At 47.6% G+C, this 27,511-nt stretch overlaps 1 protein-coding gene across 3 annotated transcripts in view; it reads right to left on the minus strand.

Annotated features, from left to right (window-relative positions):
* STRN4 (striatin 4) overlaps positions 1-27,511 on the minus strand; it is a 316,827-nt gene that overhangs the window by 138,586 nt on the left and 150,730 nt on the right. For all 3 annotated transcript variants that reach the window (XM_078660996.1, XM_078660994.1, XM_078660995.1), the window contains 3 exons: positions 17,913-18,026; positions 10,355-10,476; positions 4,892-5,067 (listed from right to left, as the gene is read on the minus strand). In XM_078660996.1, the coding sequence (XP_078517122.1) occupies positions 4,892-5,067; positions 10,355-10,476; positions 17,913-18,026 (412 nt within the window). The remainder of the gene's footprint in view (positions 1-4,891; positions 5,068-10,354; positions 10,477-17,912; positions 18,027-27,511) is intronic.

Here is a 27,511-nt window from a genome sequence, read left to right on the forward strand (position 1 = left end):
GTTTGTGTTGGGAGCAATGTTTCTAGAAGGAAGTCTGCTTTCTGCTTCTCTTCGTCGAGCTTGAGCTTGAAAGCTGCTGCGGCAGATTGTATCACCGAGTTGTAGGCCCCGATGTCGTCCGGCGGCGAGGGCCTCGAGGGGTAAGTGTCGACCACCTCCTCCGGGCTGTCGGTGTCGACATCTATGTAATCTACCTCCTGTAGGTCAGAGGGTGCCGACTCTGTGTCCTTCCTGCTTTCCTCTTCCTCCCCATAGTTGTAACTATCGTAGGGATTCTCGTACTCCTCCTGGTCGTCGATCACCTCGACGTCCTGGTCTTGTTCCTCGGCGACTTCGGCGATCTCATCCTCCTCCTCGACCGCCTCCACCACCGGTGGCTTGGTCTTGTGAGGGATCGTGAAGGCTTTCATCTTTGCATCGAAATCTTTCTTCCGCTGCATGATGTTCTCCATTTTGGCCTCGAGGCGCCTTCTCCATCTCGGCCGCGTGTTCCGCGTTGGATGGGTCGGCTGTTCTTTTCGGCGGATGGCTCGTCGCCGTGCCATTCGGTGTCGAAGTTTTCGACGTCGACCCGGATTTTGGGTCTCTGGTCGTCGTCGTCAGTTTTGGGTCTTTCTCCCTCGGCGTCGATCGATCCTTTTCGGGGACGATTTTCGATGTTTTCTGCTGATCAGCACCTCTCGGCGCCGGGGACTCCTTCTCGGAGGATCCGCTGGGCCTGGGAGTAGTCGCGGAACCCGCCTTTTTTGGCGTCGGCGCTTTCGGTGTCTTGCCCTCGATTTTTCTAGACTCAGAGTCTCTCGGGTTCTTGGGGGCCGAAGAGTCTCCTACCTTGTCAGAAGTCTTTGTGTAATCGGTCTCTACGACCGTGTAGCTGTCGTCTTCGGCGGCAGCGTTGTCTTCTTCCTCGGAGGACATCCCCAGCTCGTAGAGGGACGGAGTTGGGGCCTTCCCCTGCAGGGTGGCGTGTGCTACCCTCTGCCTCTCTCTCACACGAAGGGTCTTCGGGGCGAAGGCGGAACAGGCGTTGCAGTCTCCGCTTTCGTGGTTCACCAGTAGGCAAAGGTTGCATACCGGGTGCTGGTCCTTCTGCGCGTACTTGTGGTGGCAGTTACGGCAGAACTTGAACGGCGTGTTGTCCATCATCGAGCGTCCAGGGCCTCTCTGGTCGCGTGTTCGTCGACGGTCGTCGATGATCTCGATGAAAAACGCCTTCTCCTTGCTGACTTTTCGTCGATGAAGTCCCCTGGAGTCTTCAGATGACTTCTCCTCGTCTTTTCTGTATTTTCTTTCTTCTTTCTCCAAAAATGTCTGGAGCCCAAACGGGAACGATCCAGACCCGACCGCGGAAAAAAAGAATCTGAAGATGGCGCCCAAGAGTGGGAGCTTCCGCAGGAAGCATGCCGACGTCACCGGAAATACACCCAAGGGGGTGTGACGCCGACGCCCACCTGGGCTAAGAAAAAACAAAAAAAACAAAGAAAAGACTACGAATCCGGACCCAACCACAAGACCGCGGAATAATGCACAGCATAGTGAATCCAGAAAGATTCACGCTGCAAAACAATATTACGGTTAAACAGGTAAGTATTGAACTTACAATCTTAGTCCTCGTTGCCAAGCATCAGCAAGGGCCAGGGGTCAGGTAAGTACCAAAACTGCACCACCAGCGGAATAAGGACGGCTGGGTGCAGAGTTCAAAATCAGAGTTGCTTTCCAGTGGAGAGAGGGGGTTGCCTGGAGCAACATTGTTTGCAGGTAAGTATATCAATTGCAAGGGCCATAAAGCAGCACCAAACATACACCACCAGCGGCACAGGGGCGGTCGGGTGCAATTTCTACGTCGGGCAACCAATGCTTTTCAGCGAGGATTTTTCTGATGGAAAAGAGGCTGCAGGCGTGGCACCGGAGTTTGCAAGCTACAGCAGATGGAAGTTGGAATGTAAGGGTTTTGTGGGCACCATTGATTCAGCTCACCAAGGCCCAGTGGTTTCGGTGCAGGGGTACCTTTTAACGTCGGAGTCTTATTACCGGGGATGGTTGCTTCGGAGGGAGCCTCTGGAGTCACACTGCAGGCATCGTCATGGAAGTATGGGGATGTCATCCAATGCTGGACATGTGGTCAGGATCGCTGGGGGATGGGGAGGCACTTTACTGCACAGGTGAGCCAATCAAACTCGGCCCGTGTTTGTCGGGTGCAGAGGGGGCAGGGGATAAGGATCTCCCTGGATCTGGAGTCCTTGGGGTAGGTTTCTTCTGGACAGGTCTGCTGTCCACAGGAGACTAGAGTCCTTTTCTCAGGGATTTCAGAGGTCGCTGGCTGCAAGACACCTAATAGAGCTCACTAATGCTTATCAAATAAGTCTTAAAAGTAACAGGCTATAGGAGAACTTTTCAAATAAGGCATGACAGTTTATACATGTGTTGCCCCTTAAAGCTCCAGATAGGCTACTGCATTCAATTTTTTTTAATTTAACCCCTTGGACGCGGCTGCGATTCTGCGCCTGTGCGGCACATTCCGATCGCGGGTGCAGTCATGACGGCCGGGAGCCGTCATCAGCACACGAGCACTCTGTGGCATAACGGCTCCCGGCCGTCATCAGCATGGATGGGGTTAAAAAGACAGATTTACATGAATTAGATTTGATTTAAAAATGCTAAAAGTGCTCCGGGATCCTTGCGATTACACAGGTGGGGGATGTCTATAACGAGGGAACACATGTAATTCTCAGACATGACCGAGACATACAGATTACATGCTTGCCAACTCCTATCATATTGTGTTCTACGTCGGGTGGCCCACGAGATGTGGGGTGCCAGTGAGACCGAACAGTTATCGTCCCCAGCTCTGTCTATATTACCGACATCTGATTCCACACACCTATCACGTTTCTGTACTCTGCTCTCAACACTACCTCAACTGCCACGCAGAAAGGGCCCTTGCCAGATGGGAGGCAGTGCTCCATCCACCCCTTGCTGATCCAGCTTGGGCCCGCACTCTACGGCTGACCAAGGACGTTTCTCGAAATTCTAGGTTTTGTTTCACCTACTTTAATTACATTCACCACACTTATTTATCACCGATCCGGATTAACCGCATGTTTCCAACAATTTTCCCGGAATTCCCCCATGGCAAATTACAGCCTGCAGATTTAATACACATGGTATGGACTTGCGCACCATTATCACAGACGTGGGCAGAGGTGACCTCAATAGTGGCGGAAATGTTCACATACCCCCTTATACCCTCTCCTGAATCCCGTCTACTGGGATTGCGCCCCATAAACACTTACACAGTTTCACTGACCTGGCCTTTGTGCTGTACAAATGGAATATAGCCATGGCATGTAAATCCCCCGCCTCCCAGAGATTTGTGGCTGGATCAGGGTATTGTTGACATAGACCATAGCCAAGGCACACACTCTCAGATTGCTCTGTATGCAGGGCGATTCCCGCTAGGAGTGGGAACAATACTCACTCACAGATGAGGCTAAGACGGATGGAGGCCCACCATGAACCCTTAGACAACGAGCACTCTCACAGGTGTAACATCAATAGACGGCACCCTATACATCATGATACCACTCCTTCCTGTGAGTAGGGCTGCTTCACCTCTGCACTACATCCCCATTCCCCTCTGTACAATTTCCCCACAGCGCGTGACCACCAACTCCCTCAGACATCCCTCACCGGTTAATTCAACCGTCACTCCCCTGCTCATGTCATGGCAGGTACACACAACATTTACCTACCTCTCTCCAATAGGTAATGGTGATTTCACAGGTCTGGCTGCAGCACAATTCCCTAGTGTAGGAAAGTGACTCTTTTTGCATGGTAGCCTGATGTTGATGCTCTTTTGACTAAGTGTGCCCTGGGTTACTGTCAACCAGGCCTATGTTCTTTCCTTATAACTGCACTGTTGCACACCCAATTGGTAACTCCCTGGCCACATGTAAGTCCCTTGTAAAAAGGAACCATGGGTACCAAGGGCCCTATCAACAGGGAAGGCCTCTAAGGGCTACAGCACATATTGTGCCACCATTAGAGGCCCTGTATCCTGACACACACACTGCCATTGCAGCCTGCATGTTTTGGTGCAGAACAAGAGTCGACTGGTATTAGTAGTTCAGTTACAAGGGTCAGTGACCCAAGAGGCACCCATTGTGTGCTGCATATGGTAATGTCGGGTACGTTCAGAGTGCAATATTGTGTTATACTTTAAATGATAAGTAGAAAGGGGAGAAGAAAAGAGGAGGGGCAGGGAGAAGAGGGGGGCAATGGGAGGGAGGAGAAGGAAGGTGAAAGGTGGTGGGTTCAGCTTTCAATGTGATATGACTATCACCCTGGTAAGGGGACTACTAATACCCCTTGAGTTCCCTCTCTATTACATCATCATATTTACATTCCAGGCCTGATGAAGTCTGCTGTTAAGATTTCAGCAATAGACGAAACATGTGTTGGCAGGAAAAGATAGAGATTAATTTATATGGTCCAATAAAGGACAGTTGATGCCACGACCTCGACATCAGAAGTCATTGTTTGAGTGCAAAGAGAACTCTCTCTGACAGACAATGAATTGGACACCTATGGCCCATACAAAAACCCAGAAATCAAGAAAAAAAAAATAACAGGTGATTGATATTTATACTTTTTATGAACACACACACACACACACACACACACACACGTAACAGCATTCGTGATAGTGCTTCATACATAAATACAGAAAGATATTCCTTCAAGGAGTTAACAGTTTCAGTGGCTAGGTTACCCCTCTAACCTTTGTGATAAATAAGCAAGTCTAGCACTGCACATCCGCTCAAGCAATTGAAGCTCCTACATCAGACTATCAATATCATATATTTGCACTCCATTATACCATGTAGCTTACTTCTTAGTGGTGACCGTCTTCTGTAGGTTCCAGAGCTTCAATGTACCATCTTCTGATGCAGTAACCAGAGCAGATTCCACATGGTGAAAGCCCAGTGCCCGGATACCATCATAGTGACTGCGAAGCGTGAACTTGGGATTCCAGGTCTTCTTGAATGCATCCTTTCCATCTGCAAGCTACAACAAAGGCAATACAAGCCTAAACATTCAAAGGGCAAGATTACCAAGCCAGGTAAGAGGAAACTGGCATGCTAAGACTAGAAAGGGAGAGGAGAGTACAAAACAAAGAGAAAAAGAAAGAATGATGGGGGTGTATGAGATGGGAAAGATGCATAGCCACAAGGGAGGTCAAGAGGTATCACGGCAAGGAGGGCCAATGAAAATAAAACCAAGAAGTGTTATGAAAGCCTGGAAAGGAACAGAAAGGATCTGCAAGTACAATTATGGAAGAGCATGTGGTCGGACAGGAATAATGATGGCCAAATAATAAGACGTAGAGGCTTGGTAAAAGAGAGTGGCCTTTTGACGTGATGGAACGAAGCTGAGAAGCAAGTCAAGGGATGAGGTGTGTTGACAGAGAGGGACCAGTTCATAAAGATATGGTTCTGATGGCTACTGGTACCTACTGATTTGGCACCTCAATCTCTTTCAGGTGCCAGACTAGATCGTGAAAAATTGCAATAGTTCTCTTGCACCAACAGGTGGCACAAAGACTAAGATTTGACTGCAACACCTCACAGACATGTCACAAAGCCACATAAGGCACCATCTGGCACACTGACGGCATTATCTTTATTCCTTTTGCATCGATTTTGCTCTCGCCTGAAGTTTTTCAAGGTTTTACATTGCTGTAGGACCTGTTTTCTGCCTCCCCAAGACACTCTGTGTCTTGCCAATCCGGCATCCTCACCTTGGCAAAAATGGGCCCTGTGCTTTCTTGGGGACCTTAATCTCTGTACTCTCTGGGGGATGGGTAATATTACCTGTGCAGGACTATGAAAGCAACGTTGTTCTATGCCTCACTCTGGATTCAGCTCATTTCTATCCCAGGATTTATCCTCTTCGCAGTCACCCTACTTTGGAACTTTTATATCAATTTAATTGAGAGGTGTTCCTCCTTTCTATTTGTATATTATTTGTCCAAGAGGTCGTCCTCTGGCTCAGAGCTGTGCCCTGTGTTTATTGACCCGTTCCTGGTCTTTCCAGCACCTGCTGCTAACCCTGCTTAGGTGTCAGCATTAACCAAGGCATTGAGTACTCTTTTTCACCACCTCACCCATTACCCCAACCGTCCCTCTCCCTCTCCCGTGTACCCTTTAGAAGCGCCTGGGCCGATAATATGCTACTCCGCCGACAGTCTCCTGCCATGTGCTGGTCAGCTTTGGCCAAATGGTCAGCTCCATCCAACTTCTGTGTGTGACGCCCTGCCACCAAAGATCTGGCTAAATAGTTAGCTGATGGCAGAGGACCAACCACTACCCGAGTTTGAATGTGCTGAATGCTCAGTCGGTCGACCCCTACGGGGCAGATTAGGGTGATCCTGGACCGCTTGCGCCATGCAGTCTCGACTGAAGAGTTGTAGCTGTATGCTCGTTATTCTGAAGCCTCTGCTTAGTCTATTATGGCTTGTGGGAAGATGTAGATGATACCAATGAACCACTTGGTGCCTCCTTTTCTTTGCAGTCTCAGGGAGGCTTCTGTCATGCCTTTCATAATGCTAGTGGTTGGAAGTCTGAGGTTGATCTTAAATTGGTCCCCAGGTCTTCCTTTGGAGGACATTTCCTCTTTTTATAAAACTGTGCAAGGATGCAAAGGTACTGGATGTTCCCCAACGCATGACAGAGGTTAGGTAATTTGCATATAGACATTCTCTAGTATGATCCTTCCTCATGTAGGCCCTTGCTGCCTTTTTAAGAGGTTGTGGAGAAATACATTGAGTTTACTTAGAATAGGTCAGCTTCTGTTCCGGCTACAAGGGATCTAGTTCCATAAGGTTACTGTTTGGGTGACCAAGAGTTTTTACTTTTAATCAAGAGTTGGACAGTTTGAGGCGGCAAATCTTTCTGGATAACAGTTTGGTCAATAAGCTAATTCATTCATATGCATTTGTTCCTCCAGATGCTGACTGGAAGGGAACTGATGCAATGGGAGGAAGTAAGTTTACTTTTCAGGTGCAACGCCCCCCTGCTCCTAAAATCTCACATATCTGTTGGCCCACTACTCCCATGCTCTTCAGGAGAGGAAGCAGATGGTGGCTCCATTCCTTCCAGATCATGTAAACGGTACTTTGCAAAAGTGCATCATAATGGATTTGGTGCTGCTTAACAGCAGTTTCTGACTCACCTTGATATGGAGAATTCAGTGGTCGAGTCCATGGTTTTGTATGTCTCTGTACTGTATTACTTGATTTGGTCCCTCTGGTATCCCAAGGGTCAGCCAAGCTGACCTGTTGACAATTTCCTTTTACGGCTCTTGTCTTCTTCGAGCAGGACTTGATAAGGTCCTGGAGAAGCAGAGACAAGGGGCATGTTCCTTCCCCGAGTAGGTAGTTGGTTCTCCAGAGGGCGAGACCAGTACACTGTCAAAACTGTTTGAGGATTGTTCCCAGGCTAGACCATAGGGAGACACTTCTGTTGAGCTTGTGCCGGACTTCACACATTACCTAGTGCTTAAGGGGAGTGCCTTCTCTTGGGGATCCTGAGAAGCTACTTCAGGAGGGTCCGTCTTATGGGCTATCCATCCTCCTTTTCAGCTATTTACAGAAGCTCTTACAGTGTTGTGCAGGTGAAAGTTATCCCTTCTGGTGTTCACATCATTGTTCTTGTTGACTTATGTTTTGGGACCATGCTATGGTAGCAGTTCTCCCTGTGGGTCAAGCCTCCTTGGAACTGCAGGTGCTGTAAAGGTTGGGCTTGTTCTCATCTGCATGTTATCCTTAGAAAACTATACACTCTTTATGGTTTCTTGTGTTGCAAGCATTTCTGTTCTTCAAAGATAACATCTTTAATGCTCGATTCTGGATTCGGCTTCTGTGGTGTTCTGCCCCCGCTTTTGATTGACTGCAGATCGATAACTAGGTGATTTTCCAGTTATAACTAATGTTGTTCCTTTAAGCGCATCTTCTGTCTGTCTGCGGCAGGAGGGTGCACCACACAAGTTTAAGTTTGGTCTGTGGTGTGCTGCCGGCCCATTCTAAGTCAGTTTCTGTCACTGGTTTCTTCCTAAGTCTGATCTCTAGGCCATTCATTGGCTTTCTTAGTTGCCCTTTGCAAGGAGCCAGAGTTGTGGGCTGCTGATGCAGTCTCGGTTTTGTTCTGCTGTCCTTATTCTGCGTCAATACTTTCTGGCTTGGGAACCGATGACCTCAAATGATTTCAAATCCATGTGTGATGTTTGCCGGACCGTTTAAAGGGGTGGTGATTTGGGTATGCAAAGTTAAGCCTGCTCCTGTTTTGATTTAAGGGGTGGGTTCCAGCTTGTGTGGGGAGAGTTAATCATTTTGGCTACTTCTCTATTTTGTATGTTGTTGCCTTTGTTTCTGAGCAGAGTTCAAGTTACGTTTGGTGCTTGGGCAGATTGGTATAGGAGTAGATAATTTCCATTCAAAGGTACTTGTGCCCTACTTTCACTACTGAAGATGGCTGACTGTCACCGCCTGTAGTGGTGGAGCACTCCCCAAGCCATTTTACTTTGTGTGGTACTAGAACTGAGAAGAGACTGAGTAGCACTGCCAGCACCCCCAATTTCACTTGCAACTCTCTACTGATGAAGGACAACAATCCTGAAACACATGTCTAGAGATACACAGTACAGGCTGCACCAGCAATGGTGACTACTAAAGACTTTCAACAGAAGCGAGTGTTATCCTCCCCTGCCTTTACAGTGCATCTGGGATAAAGTGGTGTGCTGGTATGCCAGACAGGGTGCTCCCTCCTCCTTTTTTGATTGGCTCCTTGCTTGCTTGCTCTAGGATGCACCAGTGCTCTGGGAGTGGTACTAAGCCTGAGAAGACTGAGCGGCATTGCCAGCACCACCAAATTTCATTTCTTACTCTCTACTGAAGGACAAAAATCCTGAAATACATGTCCAGAGATACACAGCACTGGCAGCACCAACAATTGTGAATACTAAAGAATTTGAACTGAAGTGTTATTATGCACTGCATTTACCATAATGAGGCTGGGCTAATCGTGTGCTAGTATGCTAGGCAATGTGCTCCATCTTCTGTGATTGGCTCCTTGCCGAGTTATTGGGCTGGCGATCTCTGGGAACCAACCACCTTGCAATTTAGGAGTGAAGGAGGACAAAAATCATGAAACACATGTCTAGAGATACACAGCACTGGCTGCACCAACCGGTTTTTATTTCCTGTTGTCCTTGGATGGCTAGGGCGCTGTGATGACAGATGGTTCCTCCCTTTCATTAGTAGACTAATACACCTTTCTGCATGTTGTTTTGAATCTGGAGGTAGGAATCTTGTTTTGGTGATTCATTGTATTTGCCTCTTCTGGTTCAGGTAGCTGGAGTTTGGCTTCTTTTAGGTGATTTTAATTTCCAAACTCCCTGCTAGTAAAAACAAAAAAAAGTGCTAGTGTGTTCGCATCCCTCTTTTGCTCCCTACTGGACCCAATGAGGTCTTGGGCGCTGCTGTAAGGGCATTGTATGGTTTCTTGCTCTGTTGGTTAGTGCTCAGAGGCATGAAAGGTGTGTCCCTTAGGCCAGCCTTCTGTCTTGCATTAGTCCTGCAACTGTTGGGGTAGCTAGTGTTCCGTCTTGCCTTTGGTTATGCTTTCAGACTACTTTTCCTTAACACTAATGCCTTCGGTAGGACGGTTAGCCTATTGGTTGTGGCGACTAACCCTTTGGCTGTTCTCGCCCAACATGCACCCAGGGTGATACAGCTTTAGTATTAAGTCCTCAAATTAGTAATCTGCTGGTAGAAGAATCTATCCACCAGAAGAAAGTTACTTACCTTCAGTAACAATCTTTCTGGTGGATGCTGTATCAACGTGCCGATTCCTCACTGAATCGCAGCCTCTATTTTCTGAGGGGTGTAATTTCTATGTTGGCATTGAGGGAAAGGGTAGGTTTCATACAGTGCATCTTCGCCACCAAGGGTGGGGGGGAAACAAAGGCAAGAACTGATGCCTTTGTGCCCGAGTGGCTTCATGATATCAAGTCTGGGAGGTGTGCGAGTCTAGTAGCAGCCAAGGATCCACCTGTTAGCATGAGAGAGATATTAAATTTTAAAGATCCAGCCTGATGCCTGGGGACATTTATTGGGTGAAAATTGACAGAAAGATGGTTATTAAAGGAAACTTTTTCACAAGCTGAAAAAATAGGGACCTAACAGGTGAAGAAGGGACTTGGCCACCGAAGAGGAGACTGGTAAAAGAACAAAAGAGTGCATAAGACAGAGAACAAGAGGTGGAAAAGGCTACTGAAGAGAGCCTCAATCACTTACATCGCAGCTGAGGTCATTGTCATTTGTAACTGTCAAATCTGCTAGGTCCCCCAGACTCACTTCACCACCACCAATTGTGTCCATGATAAACACATCAGGGGGAAAACTCATGGAGACAGAACCTACAAAGGAAAGTTAATATAAATCAACACGCACAAAATCATTAAGTAGGAAGCAAAGTAACAGACCTAAAGAAAATGCAGAAATAGGATTAACCCTGCACGCAATAACAATATAAATGCATGATAGTTTTTTGCATTATTTTCCATTAGGTTTTTAACAGAATCAAGGTGAGCATTACCACCTTAAAACAACTAGAACCTTCCATTCCCCATAAGCAGTGCTACTCTAAGTACGGCCGGGGGTCTGCCTCCGGTCCTCCTGACCTTCAGATGTGGCCCCCGGGTTAAAAGCAGCACCGAGCTGCTGCTTATTTTAGAGAGCATTAACACTCAAAAAGATGTTAATTAAATTTGGAAAATTTTAATTACAAGCCAACTGAATGAATGGAAACTAATCCAATACAGTACCCAGCAACATTTAACTGCCTACAAAGCCCCACTCCCTTCCTGCTAGCATCAACAAGGGCCTCGGGCTCACCCCAGACCATACTTTGTGGCCCCTCAGAAAATGTTTGGGAGTATCTAAGCCCTAAAGAAACCACCTTACCTCACTTTAGCAGCCAGCCCATCTCCATATAAACTTTCATAACCTGTTCCAGACTTATTTTGTGTGACCCCTTTCCCTTAATTGCCCAAAGCTTCTGATTGCGTCTCAGAGTTCACCTACCTCCCCCCACCACCCACATCATTCTTTTCACTTTAGGCTTCCTGTGTGCGTTCCCATATGTGCAAAGATCTTAATGGTAACAGTTAATGTTTCCGGTTTCTATGCATGATGTTCAGTACAGTGATAGTTTAGAGTATTCTCATTGACTCCTCTAGAATATCCAGCACTCTCAACCACTTGTGGAATTTCAGTTTTTAAAAGTCTTTCGCCATATATCTAATTATAGGTTGCCATGCCTTCTGGAACTTTAGCTCTTTTCCATTTGAGAAAGCTTCTTCATTGTAACCACTCACCACACAGTGTAGAGGCAGCTCTCCCTGAAGAAATTACTTGTGTGCCAAGTGTGTTAGTAATGGATAGCAGGAAATTGCAAATTACTCAGCAAAAAATGTGTAAGGAGTATTAAAAGTATAAGCAACATAACAATATAAGAAGTCTAAGGGGGAGATAACACCCTAGGGTGGCAACTGTATCGTAAATAATAACGGTTTCTGACAGAGTCACTAAGTACTCTTAAATCATTTGGATCTGAAGTGAATAGTCATGGCAGACTACGAAGATATGCAGAATTCTGTGTTTGCATCGCATGCCATGATGCGGCAAACTGGAGCAAAAGCATGCTCCAGAAAAGCTAGTCCTCAGTGAGCTTTAAGAGCGGTGCAATGAACTCAAATAAATTACTACTCTTCAGGCACTCTTTCTGGTAGACTCTAAACGTAGATTCCCCCCTTTTTTAACACATCTCCAGGTGTCAGACGGAATCCAGAATAGTTCACGGACCTATATAGGTGGCACTAATGCACGGTGACACTGGCTGAGTGTATGACTCTATTGCACCCACAAACAAGGAGCAAAACAGATTCCTAATTTAGGATCTTTTTGTGTGAAGAGACCAGTTCACTGGATCGAAAAGGTGGAAGGGTCAGTGGGAATGCGATTACACAGAGGCTCTACCAGAAAGAGCATTATCAAACTTGTTCTTCTGAAGAAGACTTCTAACTGCAGATTCTTCACCATTTTAATGGATACCCAAGTAATAGCTCCTTGGTGGTGGGTCTGTGAACTGCTTCAAACCAAAATATTGTGAAGGACCAGGCGGGCAGAGTGTACTTTTCGGTGGGCCTTGCTGTCTAGACAATACTGCTTCATACATTCATGGAGTGCCACCCAAGTAGCGGCCTGACAAATGCCTAGAACAGGCACCCCATGGGGCAGCACAGTAGTAGCAGCCTTGGCCCTGTTTGAAAGAGTCTGGACACCCTCGGGGGGATGCTTTTTGACCAGTGCATAGCAGATCTAGATGTGCAGTATGTGTAAGAAAGTGGCTCTATATATACTGGACCAAAGTAAGGTATAGTGTGTATAGAGTCCCCAATCCCCAGAGGTATAACAGAGGTCAAAGTCAGATCTGAACTTACTCTCTATAGTGGTAGCTTGGTCGAGCAGTAATGCAGTATCAGAGGACAGTGTAAAGCATGTGTTGTACACAGTCAGCAAAAGGTTTCACACACTGAATAACTGAACTCTAGGCCAATTGTTTTTATATCAAAAGATATAGTTGCTTTATTTTAGAACTAACAGGTATCAAAATATACTTTTCTCAATATGAGTAACTTTAGGTAATTACTTTGCAGAAAGGCAATAGACTTTGTAAGTACAATAGCTACAGTGGTTGCAATTGGCAACACAATTCTAAACACAATTTAACATTGAGCTCAATGGGTTTTTCTACATAAATGCAGTGGATTACTTTATAGATTACTTTTGGAATTCCAGGACTGGATCCTAGATTCAGTCCCGGGACCTAAGCTGAAAACAATTAAGTAAAAGCGTTTTGGTTACAGTTGTACTTTTTAAAGGATATAAATGTATTTTCAAAGTTGATACTTGGAAACTTTTCAGAGAAAACTAGCAATGTTATCCTATGGAGGGAAATTCAAGTCACAGGTAAAGTAGGTTCTCGTTACTTTTGTAATCCAGTACTGGACTCCTAGATCCAGCACTGGGACCTCTACCTAAGACAGGTAAGTATTTACTTTTCAGCATTTGGTACGATTTTTAAGGAATATTTGTAATTTGCCAAAATCAACACTTTGAAAAAATTTCAAAGAAAAACAGTCAATGATTTCCTATGGAAGAAAATCAGCTAACTGGTAAGTACAGTTAAGATTACGTTTGCGGTTCCGCACTGAACTAGAAAGTACAGCACTGGCTTCTCTCTTGATCCCAGGTGAGTATTTCGGAAATCGTTATTCGGTTGATTTTAGAGGAATATTTTAAAGTTGCAAAAATCGACACGCAAAAGAAATTTCTGTGAAAGCCAGTCAATGTTAGCCTATGGAAGGAAAGTGAGTTATCGGCTTTCAGGTGAGTACTCGACTGGTGAGGTTAAGGTTCTGGGCATAGACTCAGGGGTCTCCCAGGGTCGAAAAGGTACAGTTGTTACACTCTCAGGGGCACAGGGGCAGCCGGGTGCAGAGAGAGTAGGCCCAATGCAATCCAATGGAGGGTAGAGGGCCTTTGGTTGGTGGCTGCAAGCAGGCAGGCCACGCGGCTGTGGGAGCGGAGCTGCAGGTCACTTACTCAGGCAAGTGGGGAAGTAGAGTAGGGTAGAAGTTGCACTTCCAGCGGAACTCGGGCGGCTGGGTGTGGGGTGCTTTTGAGCCGTCGGGTGCTCAATGTTATCCAATGGTAAAGTTACAAAGTGAACAAAGGCTGCAGGCTCGGGGACGGAGATTCTTCAGGTGCGATCACCACTTCGAGAGGTAAGTTGGGATCTTGGAGAAGAGGTAGGTACTCCAAAGGAAGGCACAGAGGACCGTGGGGCCCCGGGTGCAGGGGTGTCTTTTGGTATCGGGAAATCTTACCCTCAGCTGTTCGTGGTTGGGGGGGTCCCTGGTTCTGAGGCTGCAGGCGTCGTCTGGGTCGTCGAGGAGGGTCTTTGGGCACTGGACTTTGGGTCCCAGTCGCCGGGGGGACGTCCTCGTGGTATTGGATCACTCGGGGAACGGGCCGGGCTCGGCGGATGCAGAGTGGGCTGAATTTGTGGTTCATGGCTGGCACCTGGGGTATTGCTGTTGGAGCAGAGCCTCTGCTCAGGGGAGTCCCAGTCTGTTAGAGGGTCAAGGCAGGCAGGTCCTCCGGGTTGTCCAAGGTTGCTGTCCACAGGAGTCGCCAGGATTTAGCAGGAGAAGGTTCCAGGATCGACAGGCCGGTAGGGCTGGGCCTAAGTCAGTTGGTGTCGTCCTGTTAGCAGCTGCACGGCGGATCTTCTTCTTGATCTTCTTTCTGGTTTTCTTATCGGGATTTGAGGAAGGAAGGTTCAGAGTGCCCCTAAATACTGAATTTTGGGGTGTTACAGGTAGGGCAAGGGCAGGGACCAATAGGTCCCTGTCCTGGGGTGGTTGCACCCCCTAGCCTGCTCCTCTCCTGTGGGAGGGGGGCAGGAGCCTAGCTGTGATTGGGCAGGGCTCCCCATCTTCAAGATGGCCGGAGCCCGGGGTCGTGCTTCACCTCGCCTCTCCCACCTGAGGGGTGGGGTTGGCACATGCTGGCACCCCCCCTTCCTGACGTAGGGTTTCCCGCCAGTCTTCCCGCCAGAGTGGGGGTAAGAACTGGTGGGGGCCAGTTGCTTAGTACAGCAAGTGGCCTGGAGAAGCTCACAAGGGCGGCAGGCCTTTGAAGTTTCCCCCTGCCCATCCTGGGGGAGGAGACCTAGCACCTCGCCTAGGATGTGCATTGTTGCAGGCCCAGGAGAGCAGGGGCTCTCCACCCAGGGGTCCAGCAACATGTCTGCTGTGTGGTAGCCTAGGCAGCCTCTCAGTCCAGACGTGGTTTGTAGGTTAGGTTTTCAGGGGGCATCTCTAAGATGCCCTCTGGTGCATTTTACATTAAATCCCACACTGGCATCAATGCGGGTTTAATGTGCGGAGAAGTTTGATACCAAACTTGTCAATCTTCAGTGAAGCCATTATGGTGCTGTGGAGTTCGTAATGACGACCTCCCAGTACCATATACTCTTAATGGCATCACTGCACTTACAGTGCCCAGGAATGGCCCTGGGTACTGTAGGGGCACAGGGCTCATGCACCTGTGCCCACACCGCTGGCATAGGGCACCCAGCTAGAGGGGTGACTGAGGTATGTCAGGGCAGTGGGTTCTGTGGGTATGGAACACAGGGATGCGAGCCACCTTCTACATTCCATCACTCTCCACTGCACCGGGCCGCCCCACTGCAAGTGTCCCTGGTCCACCCAGGCTAAGCGATGTCAGGGCTGCCACGCTTCGATCACCAAGTGCCTCTCCAGCATCGCAGTGTTCCACGTCCTCCAGCCACATTAGCCGCTGCCCCCGGGTCCGATCATATGTCCCAGGCCTCTGCCTGGCAGCAGGATCAGTAAAGGTCCAGGGAGGGATCACTCCACTGCACCAAGGGCCACTCTACCTCCACTCTAGTAGGGCCAGCAAGGCTCAACCAGGTTCTCAGAGCTCAGGGCCTGATCCGGAAGCTATCGCAATATCCCTTTGCGGGCCTCACCACCACCCGGCTGGGCCAGTCCCTAGCCGGGGTCCAGCCGTTTTCACACACTGCAGGGATCACAGCACTGCCGGTCTCGTCCAGGCCGCACAATGCAGCCCTACCTCGACCATCACAGGCCCTCGTCCGGCTCTGCCCGCCAGCAACAGTTCTCTGATTTGCCAGATGCACACTGCCTCGGCAGGGGCGGTCACAGGTGTAGATTAAGTAGGACGGGTCAACAATCCAACCCTCAACGAAACATCCGCCACATCAGACCTCCGAGGCCCAGGCCCCGTTCAGCTTCCGGAGGCTCGGGTGCAATTTAGCCTACTCTATGCATCGGGCCCCTGCAGCCGCTCCAGCAACCCCCTCCGGGATCAGTACACACCGCTTCAGTGGTCCGGGCTTGGGATTGAGCCGGGGACAGCCGGATAACTGTCGGGCCGGTGCGGAGCCACCCGCTCACGCATCCACCACCGTTGGCTGTCAAGCCACACACCCCACACAATCATAGGATTCTGGCAAGAGTGGGAGAGGATTACCTCTGCCAAATGGATACTTACTATCAATAAATACAGCTATTGCATTGAGGTAACAAAGGCACCTCTAACGTTACCACCAACATTAAAGAAGAAAAAACAGTCAAACAACTACTACAAAAGGAAGTGGAAAAGTTGTTAAGCAAAGAAGCTATAGAATTAGTTCTCCAGGACTCAAAGAGGTTTACTCAAACTACTTTCAGGTACCGAAAAATTCGGAATGGCAGCTCTATAAGAGGTCATTTCCCTCATATAGAAAGAAGACTGCATGGTAACTATAGACCACAAGGATGCCTACCTGCACATACCAGTAAACAAATGGTGTAGGCAATTTCTCAGATTTGTAGTGAACAAGACACACTACCAATTCAAGGTATTACCATTTGAAATAAAATCCAACATGTTCACAAAATGCTTTTCTGCAATAACAGTACACCTGAGACATCAAAGAATGCTGGTTTATCCATAATCAGTAGACTGGCTGGTGAAAGCAAAGACAAGCAGTCAAAGCAAGAAGTACCTCAACAAGGTGATACAGACCTTACAAATACTAGAATTCTCCATAAATTAGGAGAAACCATCACAGAACCCAGACAAGAAGAAAACATTCCTGGGGCCAATCTTGGCTTCTCAGACAGCAAAAGCAAGACCACTGGGCAAGAGGGTTAATGCAATCCTAGAAGAGAGTCATTGTTACCAGAAGGGGCTACATCTGACGGTGAGAACAGTGGCGCAAATGATAGCCATGAAGGCTTCCTGTATTCCCCTGGTGCCACACGCAAAACTACAGATGAGACTAATACAATAATTGGTCCAACACCAGTGGTCACACATCCATCACAACGGATGCATCTCACTTTGTACACTCTTAAAAGGCAGGTCTAATAAGCTGTTTTACATTTAGAAAATCATCTGTAAGCCCCTCAACCATTTTGATTGATATACTGTATTTTAACTTCAGTGGTACGTTTAACTACAAATTGAAGGTAAGATCCAGTCAGAATTTACTCAACAAAGATTCTTTGTGGATGTCAACTAATGTTGGTGATTTGAACACTAGTGCGCATTTATAGAATTGGAAGTTAAGTTCTCTGCAGCACAACAAAAAAAGTGTTTACCTGAAGCCATATGTGGATGCCAATAGTAGGGAGGCCTTTGTTTTTATTATTCAGACATAACTGCTTTTATACTGTTGTTTGTTTCACTTTATAAATCTTTTTAGATGCCATATCTTTCACTTTTATCTAGGTAGGTAATCTCATTATTTCTCTGAAGATAAACAATACATAAATAGGAAGCATTTGATTCCTCTGTAGAAGCACAGAAATCCGACATTGGAGCGAGTAGGAATAGGCAAAGGAGAAAAGGTAGCAGGATAGAGTAAACTATCAGTGGAACACTCAAGCTTTTCTTATTTGTAAGCTCCACCTCTCTGTAGGATTTGCTTCAGGAATGGAAGTTGTTTAAAATTGCATACAAATAGTCCTGGAGGATTGATGTTGCCCTGGGGGATTTCATTTTAAAGATCAAAACAGAGCAAAGACAGAAAAAGTAGAAGACAAAATATGGATAACTATGACACATTACACGGAACAAATGAACATATATTTAATGTCATGAGTAGCAGTATATCCTTTTGGTGCCTAGTAGTCCAGTTCATTCATTCATAACTGCTTATTGGTAGGAACATTTTCAGAAAATGCAGGGTTACCTTCATGGGTGCGAGGCTGACCGGAAATGGCCGAAGGAATGGGAGACTTTGGCGCAATCCCATCCACATCTCTGAAGTCTGCTAACATTCCCTGTAACTTCACTCTTCGGGACTCTGCAAAAGGAAAGGCAGACAAACTAAGAAGCATGAGTTTCGCTAGCACTAATTAAAGTACTGAAATTATCTAACATCCTCAGCACATCAGAAACACAGTTTAACCACATCAATTTAGAGCAGAGGTCTTCAAACGGTGGGGCGCGTCCCTCTGGGGGGCCGTGGCTGCATTACTAGGGGGCCGGGCACAAATGCCTCACTAAGTACTTGTAAATGAAGATGGCCTGGAAGCGCAACTTGGAACGTTTCCAGTCCATCTTCATTTAAATGCAGTCCTTGAACTGGTAAAAAAAACACACACATGGGGACCTCATAATTTAAAAGAATGTATTTCTATTGGATTAGCTGAACTTGCATTTATTTTTCGTTAAAGGTGTCTGTATTATTTCATATGCAGGTAACAAAGTGGAAAAACAAGCCACTTATTGTTCCTTTTAGCCATGTGGTGGCAATGTTAAAAACATGGCTAAAAAGAAGAACATATTCTTCAAGTGTTTTGGTTTGCACTTTGTTTATGGCCTATAAAATAACACAGAAACCTTAAACGAAAAATAAATGTAAGTTAAGCTAATCAGATAGAAATACATTCTTTTACATTCTGAAATTTCATTTGGGTAATGTGGCCACTACAAATATGAGGAATGGTGGCTTGTGTATTTATAGTGCTAGAAGGTCCCAGCCTGGAGCAGAAAGCACTGTGAATATGCAAGTCATTATTTTTTAATTATATTATATACAGTATGAGGTAGCCTGCTGCAAAATGGTCTGGTGTTTTGAGATAAAACAAGTGCTGTCAACATATTTTAGTAATAAGTAAACATTTCCTAATGCAAACATTCGTCTATTAAAAGTACACTTTCTAGAACTCAGCTTATAACAATGTGACATGAAATATGAAAAAGAATAACTCATTGTCCCCATGAAGCCTCAGATGCCTCCATCAATTAAAGCCTGAACTGACTTCCAAGCTAGCTGTCTATACATTTAGGGCCTAATTACAATGTCTGTCGGAAAGCCTCCCGAGCGGCATTGTATGTTTAAAGTCCGACCGCCATATTATGATGGCGGCGGTCAGAGTTTAAACCGGCCGGGGAATCCGACAACGCTCCGACGGGCTCAAGTAGCCTTAATCCCTTAACGACGGTGTTTATGCTATCAGGATTATGATGTCAGTTTCTGTCAGCCAATCCATGTTGGCCTTTCCGACATGGATTGGCTGTCAGAAACTGACTTTGTGGGCCCCTAGTATGGCCTCCTGGCCCTCTGCATTTGGCCCTGACCCCTAATCATCACTGCACTGTGTGCCAGGCACCATGAGGTGCCTGCCACACGGTGCAGGGATGTTTGGAAACATCCATTTTTCTATGGGAGCGAATGCTGCGGGCATTTTTCGCCGACCGCACAAGCTCCCAAAGAAAAATTGATGTTTCCAACTGCATCCAAATGATGCGGTAGGAATCGCCGACCTGACGTCAGTCCATTCCCATTCCACAAAGGTGTAGGGCGGACTCATCATAAACAGGGCCAATTGCACACATTTACCGTCTTTCTGGTAGCAGGCATACTGGTGAAAAGGCTGTTTCATCCTTAGCTTTGTGTCTCCCTGAGATTCACAACATAGGAAAACTCGTCCCCAACCCTGCCCACACTTCAATTTTACGCAGAGGCACTTCAAGGGCCACAGTAATTGTTCTGGGTTGTTGTTTTTTAATGAAATGTATGGGAACTGCTTCTGTAAAATTAAAAAAGCATGCAGCATGTGGCTCCCCATAGATCCAGTCCACTTTGAGCTCTGTTTGCATGCAGATCGTCCTGACCCCTTGGGCCTCAGAGTAACGGTCCAGGAGAAAGATAAGTAGTGATTTCCTTGGAAAGCATCAAGGAGATAGCCCAGAGTAAGTGGTGCTATACCTGGGGGAGGGGGACATTTTTTAGAATATAAATGATCAGCACAGCTTCCTCGGAGAGATGCCCTGAGGAAGTTAGGGAGTTTTTTTTTTAAGGATTTTATTAGTGCAGCAGGTGCAGTTGCATTGGCTCCCAGGCTCACAACACCCCAATTATGGGGCCTAGTGTTTATTGGTTTTGGTTTGATATATTTATTTCTGTTTTGGTTTGATATATTTTGTACTTTAATAAGTCTCACATAAAGCGTAGATTATGAACTACAGAAAAATACCCCTGAAATGATCTCCTAAGCACTGTCCGGGAGCACACCCCTTAGAGCAAAAAAGTTTGAGAGACCTCTGATTTAGAGGATTGAGTCACAAAGTTAATGTGAGAAATTGCCATCTTTCTTGCACTGGTATGCCCCCACTTTTTTCTGAACTGCTGATGTGCTTTGACTGAGTGTGCCCTGGGTCCCTGCCAACCAGGTACCCAGTTGCTGTGTTCCTTCCCTAAAAGTTGTGTTGAAACTAAAACCCGATTGGCATCTCTGGCCACCTGTCAGCCCCTAGTAAATGGTACCCTAGGTACCCAGGGCATGGTGACCAGAGAAGACCCCTGAGAACTGCAGCTCTTATTGTTCCACCCTCAGGGGCCCTATACCCTGACACCCACACACTGCCTTTGCAGGCTGAGTGTCTAGGTACAGAGCTAAACCAAGAGACGACATGGCACACAACCCTATGTGCCATGCCATCACCCACTTTGGTTTTACACAGGGATGTGTTTCATGTCGACTCTGATTAGTTCTGTACTTGGACACTCAGCCTGCAAAGGCAGTGTGTGGGTGTCAGGGTACAGGGCCCCTAAGGGTGGCACAATAAGTGCTGCAGCCCTTAGGGGTCTTCTCTGGTCACCAGGCCCTGGGCACCTAGGGTACTATTTACTAGGGGCTAATAGGTGGCCAGAGATGCCAATTGGGTTTTGTTTCAATACAGCTTTAGGGAAGGAACACAGGCCCTGGGTACCTGGTTGGCAGGAGCCCAGGGCACACTCAGTCAAAGCACATCAGCAGTTCAGCAAAATGTGGGGACATACCAATGCAAGAAAGATGGCACTTTCTCAACACCCCGCCCCCCCAAACCCCACTTAAACGAAAGGTGATGAGACTAACCTTGCCCTAGGGAGTCTTCATTGCCTAATTAGAAGAATCTGGAAAGTCCATCTGCAGTGGAGAAGTGTGGCTCAGTGGTTAGAGGCGGCAGACCCGGAATCTGAGATCGACCGTGGACCAGGGTTCGATTCCCCGCCTCGGCGGGTCTCGGGCTCATAAATTCCACGGTCTCGACAATTCTCGCTCCGGTGCCTACTCGACTCACGGGGTCACACTCTGCGACTCTGGGCAATAGCTTGCTTAATCTCCACATCGGCCCCTCGCGGCGGGATGCCTGGCTTTCACTTTGTGGATACCCTGCCGGGGTTTCTCACAGGGGAATACCAGGACGGGTTCCCTAAGCAAGCGCGGAGATGCCCCAGGGTAAGTCCTGCGCTATATAAGTTTCATACATTGACAAGGGCAGTTCCTGGTCGGTGTTCCACTTCAAAGTCCATTCCCTGTAGAGAGATGGACCATCTCAGTAGTTTTGGATTTTCCCCCTTCATCTGCATTAGCCATCTGAGAGGTCTGTGGTCAGTTTGAACCAGGAAGTGAGTTCCAAACAGGTAGGGCCTCAACTTCTATAGGGACAAAACCACAGCAAAGGCCTCCCTCTCAATGTCACTCCAACGCTGCTCTCTGGGGAGTAGCCTCCTGCTTATAAAAGCAATAGGTTGGTCTTGGCCTTCCTCATTGACATGGGATAGGACTGCTCCTACCCCCAGCTCTGAGGCATCAGTCTGCACTATGAACTGCTTGGTCTGGTGCTTTTAGATTGGGTGCTGAGCACATTGCTTCTTTCAGGGTGCCAAAAGCCTTTTGGCAGCTAACAGTCCAGTTTACTTTCTTGGGCATTTTCTTGGAGTTGAGTTCTGTGAGGGGGTCACAATGGACCCATATCCCTTCACAAACTTCCTGTAGTATCCAGTCAAGCCAAGGAATGCCCTGACTTGGGTCTGGGTTGTTGGAGCTGCCCAGTCCAGGATACTCTGGATCTTGGGCTGTAAGGGTTGGACCTGACTTCCACCAACAAGGTGGCCCAGGTACACCACAGTGCCCTGCCCTATCTGGCATTTGGATGCCTTGATAGTCAGTCCTGCAAATTGCAGGGCTTGTAGAACCTTCCCATGGTGGACCAGGTGACCCTGCCAGGTGGAGCTAAAGACAGCAATATCATCAAGATTAGCTGCACTAAAGGACTCCAATCCAGTCAGGACTTGGTTCACCCACCTCTGGAAGGTGGCAGGGGCATTCTTTAACCCAAAAGGAATTACAGTAAACTGATAGTGCCCATCAGGGGTGGAGAATGCTGTTTTCTCTTTGGCTCCTGGGGCCATGCCAATCTGCCAGTACCCTGCAGCTAAGTCAAAGGTACTGAGGAATTTGGCTGCCCCTAACTTGTCTATCAACTCATCTGCACTGGGAATAGGGTGTGCATCTGTCTTGGTGACAGAGTTGAGCCCTCTATAGTCCACACAGAACCTCATCTCTCTTTCCACCCTGTTGATGAGGCTTGGGGACCAGAACCACTGGGCTAGCCCAGGGGCTCTCAGAGGGTTCAATCACCCCTAGCTCCAGCATCTTGCGGACTTCAGCTCTGATGCTTTCCATGACTTGGTCTGATTGTCGATAGATTGTGTTTTTGACAGGGTTACTGTCACCAGTGTCCACATCATGGGTACACCAGCTGGTCAGACCAGGGGTCAAGGAAAAGAGACTAGCAAACTGTTGCAAGACTTGCTTGCAGTCAGTCTGCTGTTGGGTAGAGAGGGTGTCTGAAAAGACCACTCCATCCACTGACCCATCTTTTGGGCTGGAAGAGAGCAGATCAGGGAGAGGTTCACTCTCTGCTTCCTGTTCCTCATCAGTCACCATCAGCATGGTGAGGTCAGCCCTGTCATTTTAGAGTTTAAGGTGTTTCACATGGATAACCCTTTTGGGTGTCCTGCTGGTGCCCAGGTCCACTAAGTAAGTTAGCTCAATCTTTTTCTCCAGGATAGGGTAAGGGCCACTCCCCCTGTCTTGGAGAGCCCTTGGTGCCACTTGCTCCAAAACCCAGACCTGCTGTCCAGATTGAAATTCAACCATGGCAGCTTTTTGGTCATACCAGTGCTTCTGCAGCTCCTGGCTGGCCTCAAGATTCTTGGATGCCTTTTCCATATACTCAGCCATTCTGGACCTTAGGCCAAGCACACAGTCCACAATATCTTGCTTGGGTTCTTGGAGCGGCCTCTCCCAACCCTATTTCACAAGACACAGTGGTCCCCTTACAGGATGACCAAACAGAAGTTCAAAGGGTGAAAACCCCACTCCTTTCTGTGGCACTTCCCTATAAGTGAAAAGCAGGCATGGCAACAGGACATCCCATCTCCTTTTGAGTTTTTCAGGGAGTCTCATGATCATACCTTTCAATGTCTTGTTGAATCGGTCAACAAGACCATTGGTTTGTGGGTGGTACAGGGTAGTAAACTTGTACTGCACACCACACTCCTTCCACATGTGTTTTAGGTAAGCAGACATGAACCTCCGTCTGAAACCACCTCCTTAGGAAACCCTACCCTGGTGAAGACACCCAGAAGGGCCTTGGCTACTGCAGGAGCTGTAGTAACCCTAAGGGGAATTGCTTTAGGGTACCTAGTAGCATGATCCACTACTACTAGAATGAATTTGTTCCCAGAGGCTGTGGGAGGTCCACGCCTACCCTTTCAAAGGGTACCCCCACTACTGGTAGTGGTATCAAGGGGGCCTTTGGGTGGCCACCTGTCTTGCCACTGGCCTGACAGGTAACACATGAGGTCACAAACTCCTTCACCTTTTGGTGCATCTGGGACCAGTAGAAGTGGCTAACTAGCCTTTCCCAAGTTTTGTTCTGTCCCAGATGTCCAGCTAGGGGGATGTCATGAGCTAAAGTTAGGATGAACTCCTTGTACTTCTGTGGTACTACCACCCTCCTGGCAGTTCCAGGAGTGGGGTTTCTTTCCTCAGCATACAGTAATCCCTCTTCCCAATAAGCTCTGTGGGTACCACTGACACCTCCCTGTGCTTCTGACACATCTCGCTGCCTCAGGCTTTCAAGAGTGGGGCAGTCTCTCTGTCCCTGGCACAGCTCTTCCCTAGTGGGTCCCCCGGGGCTCAGGAGTCCAACCTGGTAAGGCTCAAGCTCCTTGGGCTCAGTTCCTTCAAGGGTTTCCGAGTCCTCTCCCTGAAGAGAGGTGTCCTGAGAGGCTTGCTGTATAGAAGCTGGTCCCCCAGTCTTTTTGCTTTTTTTCTTGGTTGGTTGTGTCATACTTTCAGGCTCCAGACCTACTTTTTGCTCTGTGCTCTGGTTTGCACACACACCAGTCTAGGGATACCCAGCATGGCTGCATGGGTTATTTGCTCAACCTCAGCCCAGGCTGAGGTTTCCAGGTAATTTCCAAGCAGACAGTCAGCTGGCAATTGTGGAGAGACCACTACCAGTTTCAGGCCAGTAACCTCCCCCCAACCTAATGTCACCATAGCCATAGGGCGTTGGGTGGTAATGCCGTCAGCATTGGTGACTGGGTAAGTTTTCCCAATCAAGTATTGCTCTGAGGAAACCAGCATTTCCTTCACCATAGTGATACTGGCACCTGTATCCCTCAGGGCTTCTACTCTAGTTACATTAATGGAGGGGTATTGCAAATACTTTTTACAGTTGGATGGCCAACCAGCTACAGTGGCAAACTCCATTTCCCCCAAGGAGACTAGACTAGCTTGAGTGTATTCCCACATTTGCTCTGGGCAGTCCTCTGATCCCATCTGTAGACTCGCTGTACCTGGAGTAGCTGTACTGGGTGCCCTAGGGGCTTTATTGTAGGGGCAGTTTTTGTCTACAGTTAAATGTAGCAACTTTTTACAGTTGTTACAATAGGCATTGTTAGGATCAAAGTTCTTCCCCCTATAGGGCTGAGGCACATAGGGAGTAGTTTGAGACCCACCCACCTGCACAGGTTTTTAGAGCCCTTTGGAAGACTGACTTTTTATCTTGAGGATTCTCACCACCTTCCCCTGGGGAGGTTTTGTAACCACTCTCTTTTGGTCACCCCCAGTGGCTGTCCTTGTCACCCTAGTCTTGACCCAATGGTCTGCCTTCTTTCCCAATTCTTGGGGAAAAATTAGACTTGGGTCTACCAAATGCTGATGCAACTTTTCATTTGTGCAATTACTCAAAATGTGTTCCTTCATAAACAAATTATAAAGTCCAGTAAAATCATGCACATTGTGTCCAGTTAACCAACCATCCAGTGTCTTTCCGGAGTGGTCTACAAAATCTATCCAGGATTGGGTCTGGGTTTTGTGAGCCCCCTGAACCTTATTCTGTACTCCTCAGTAGTGAGTCCAAACCCCTCAATCAGAGTTTTCTCCATGAGGTCATAAGATCCTGCATCTGGCCCAGAGAGGGTCAGAAGCCTGTCTCTGCAGTTACCAGAGAACAGTTCCCACAGGAGTGCCCCCAGAGAGGTTTCTTTAGTCTTCTGATATCACATGTCCTCACTTGGTGATATCCTCACCTTCCTCAAATTTAGGGACAATCCCTTTGGGGATTTTAGGATCATAACAATGCTCTTTATCCTTATTATTGGTATTGCTGCCACCAGAGATGAGGGCTAAGCCCATCTCTTTCCTTTCTTTTTCCAGAGCCAGGATTCTGGACTCTAGGTCTAATCTCTTGGAGAACTTTGCTAAGAAGTTGTCCTCTTCATTGGGGCTCTCCCCAATGTGTTCTCTGGGGCTTAGTCCACCTGTGTGGTTTCCAGGCTCCCAGAAGCTGACTCTTGGAGTTAAGGGTACAGAGACCCTTACTTCCCTAGAGATGGTGGGGGGATTACTATCATCCTCCTCCTCCATCTCCTCTGACTGGGTTTCACCCTGTTCAGAGGGGTAGCCTTTTGCATACTCAGCCAGGAGCTCCTGGAGCCCTTGTTTGGTTGGATGCAGGCCCATGACTATATTTTTAATCCGCCCACCAAGAATGATCCGAGTACGGATGGTTCAGATGGTGATTCCACGGCCAGTGGCTCGAGTGGGGACAGTTATCGATCCCGCCAACGCGGCAGAGGCAGAAATAGGAAACAGCCACAGTACCAACAAGCCTGGCCACCATTCCCCCATCCTGGGGGTGGGGGGGGGGGGGGGGGGGGGTTAACTACCCTAACGCTTTCCAAGCACCACAATTCCACCCAATGATGGGGTGGAATCCTGCTTTTCTCCCTCACCCACAGTTCCAGCAAAACATGTACCGCCTCCTTTTTTTAGAGAGTGGGCTGAGGGGACGGGGTCGGAGGCGAGGTACGAGTCAAGTGCATTGGGAGCAAGAAGAAGCAGTAGGTGACAACACCAGGAGCAAAGCTCGGGAACAACGTGCAGGTCCAAGCAACATGAAAGCCTAGTGACTAACTTGTCCTCGGTGACCCTATCTCCAGAAGAACAGGCAGTACTTGAGAAGGGGCTGGGTTTTATACCTACTGCATGGCTAGATCGCTTTAAATTACACTGCGAACTTGCGGAGTTTTTTCGTAAATTGAAGCTGAAAAGTTTCTTTGAGAAACAAACAACAGAAAGTACCCAAAACAACCGAGGTGATCCTGATTTCCGGGTAAAATCTTTTATGCCTCCACCTCATACTATCCCTCCTGAGATTACAGCATTCGAGCAAGCTGTTTTTAATGATATTGAGGCATTTGAGGATGTAGATGTATTTAAGAACATGAAGGCCTGTGAGTTCCACGCAATCGAATCCCTAAAAAACAATCAGAACATTGTAATAAAACCCGCCGACAAAGGCGGAGGCATAGTGGTACAGGATGATGAAGCTTTTGATATGGAGTGCAGACGCCTTTTATCTGACCAGGTCAGCTATACTCGTCTTCGTGTGGACCCCACTCCAGCACTTCGTGAGACTATTACTTCTCTAGTGAATGAGGCAGAAGATCAAGGATACATTACCAAACATGAAGCCGAGTTCCTCACGACCAGCAAAGGTATTATACCTTATTTTTATACCCTACCAAAGACTCATAAGAACAGGCTGCCACCGCCGGGGAGACCCATAGTGTCGGGTTTGGGCTCCCTTTTGGAACCATTATCGCAGTATTGTGATTTTTTCTTCAAACCTCTGATTCAAGCGACAAATACGTACCTAAAGGATACGACAAATCTGCTTGCCTTACTTCAAGACATCGTGATCACAGAAGATTCCACCTACCTGGTGACACTAGACATAGAGAGTTTATATACCTCTATTCCTTAGGACTCCATTATCAGTGTAATTGAGACCACCCTGGAAAACAGCACTTGGGATTACACTACACCTAGAAAGTTCGTCATCGACTGTGCCACGCTGGCACCCAAAAAATATTTTTCTGAATATCGAGGTGCCCTGTACCTCCAAACAACTGGTACGTCAATGAGCAGTACTTTT

This window comes from Lissotriton helveticus, chromosome 9 (genome assembly GCF_964261635.1).
Source record: "Lissotriton helveticus chromosome 9, aLisHel1.1, whole genome shotgun sequence".
NCBI lineage: Eukaryota > Metazoa > Chordata > Amphibia > Caudata > Salamandridae > Lissotriton > Lissotriton helveticus.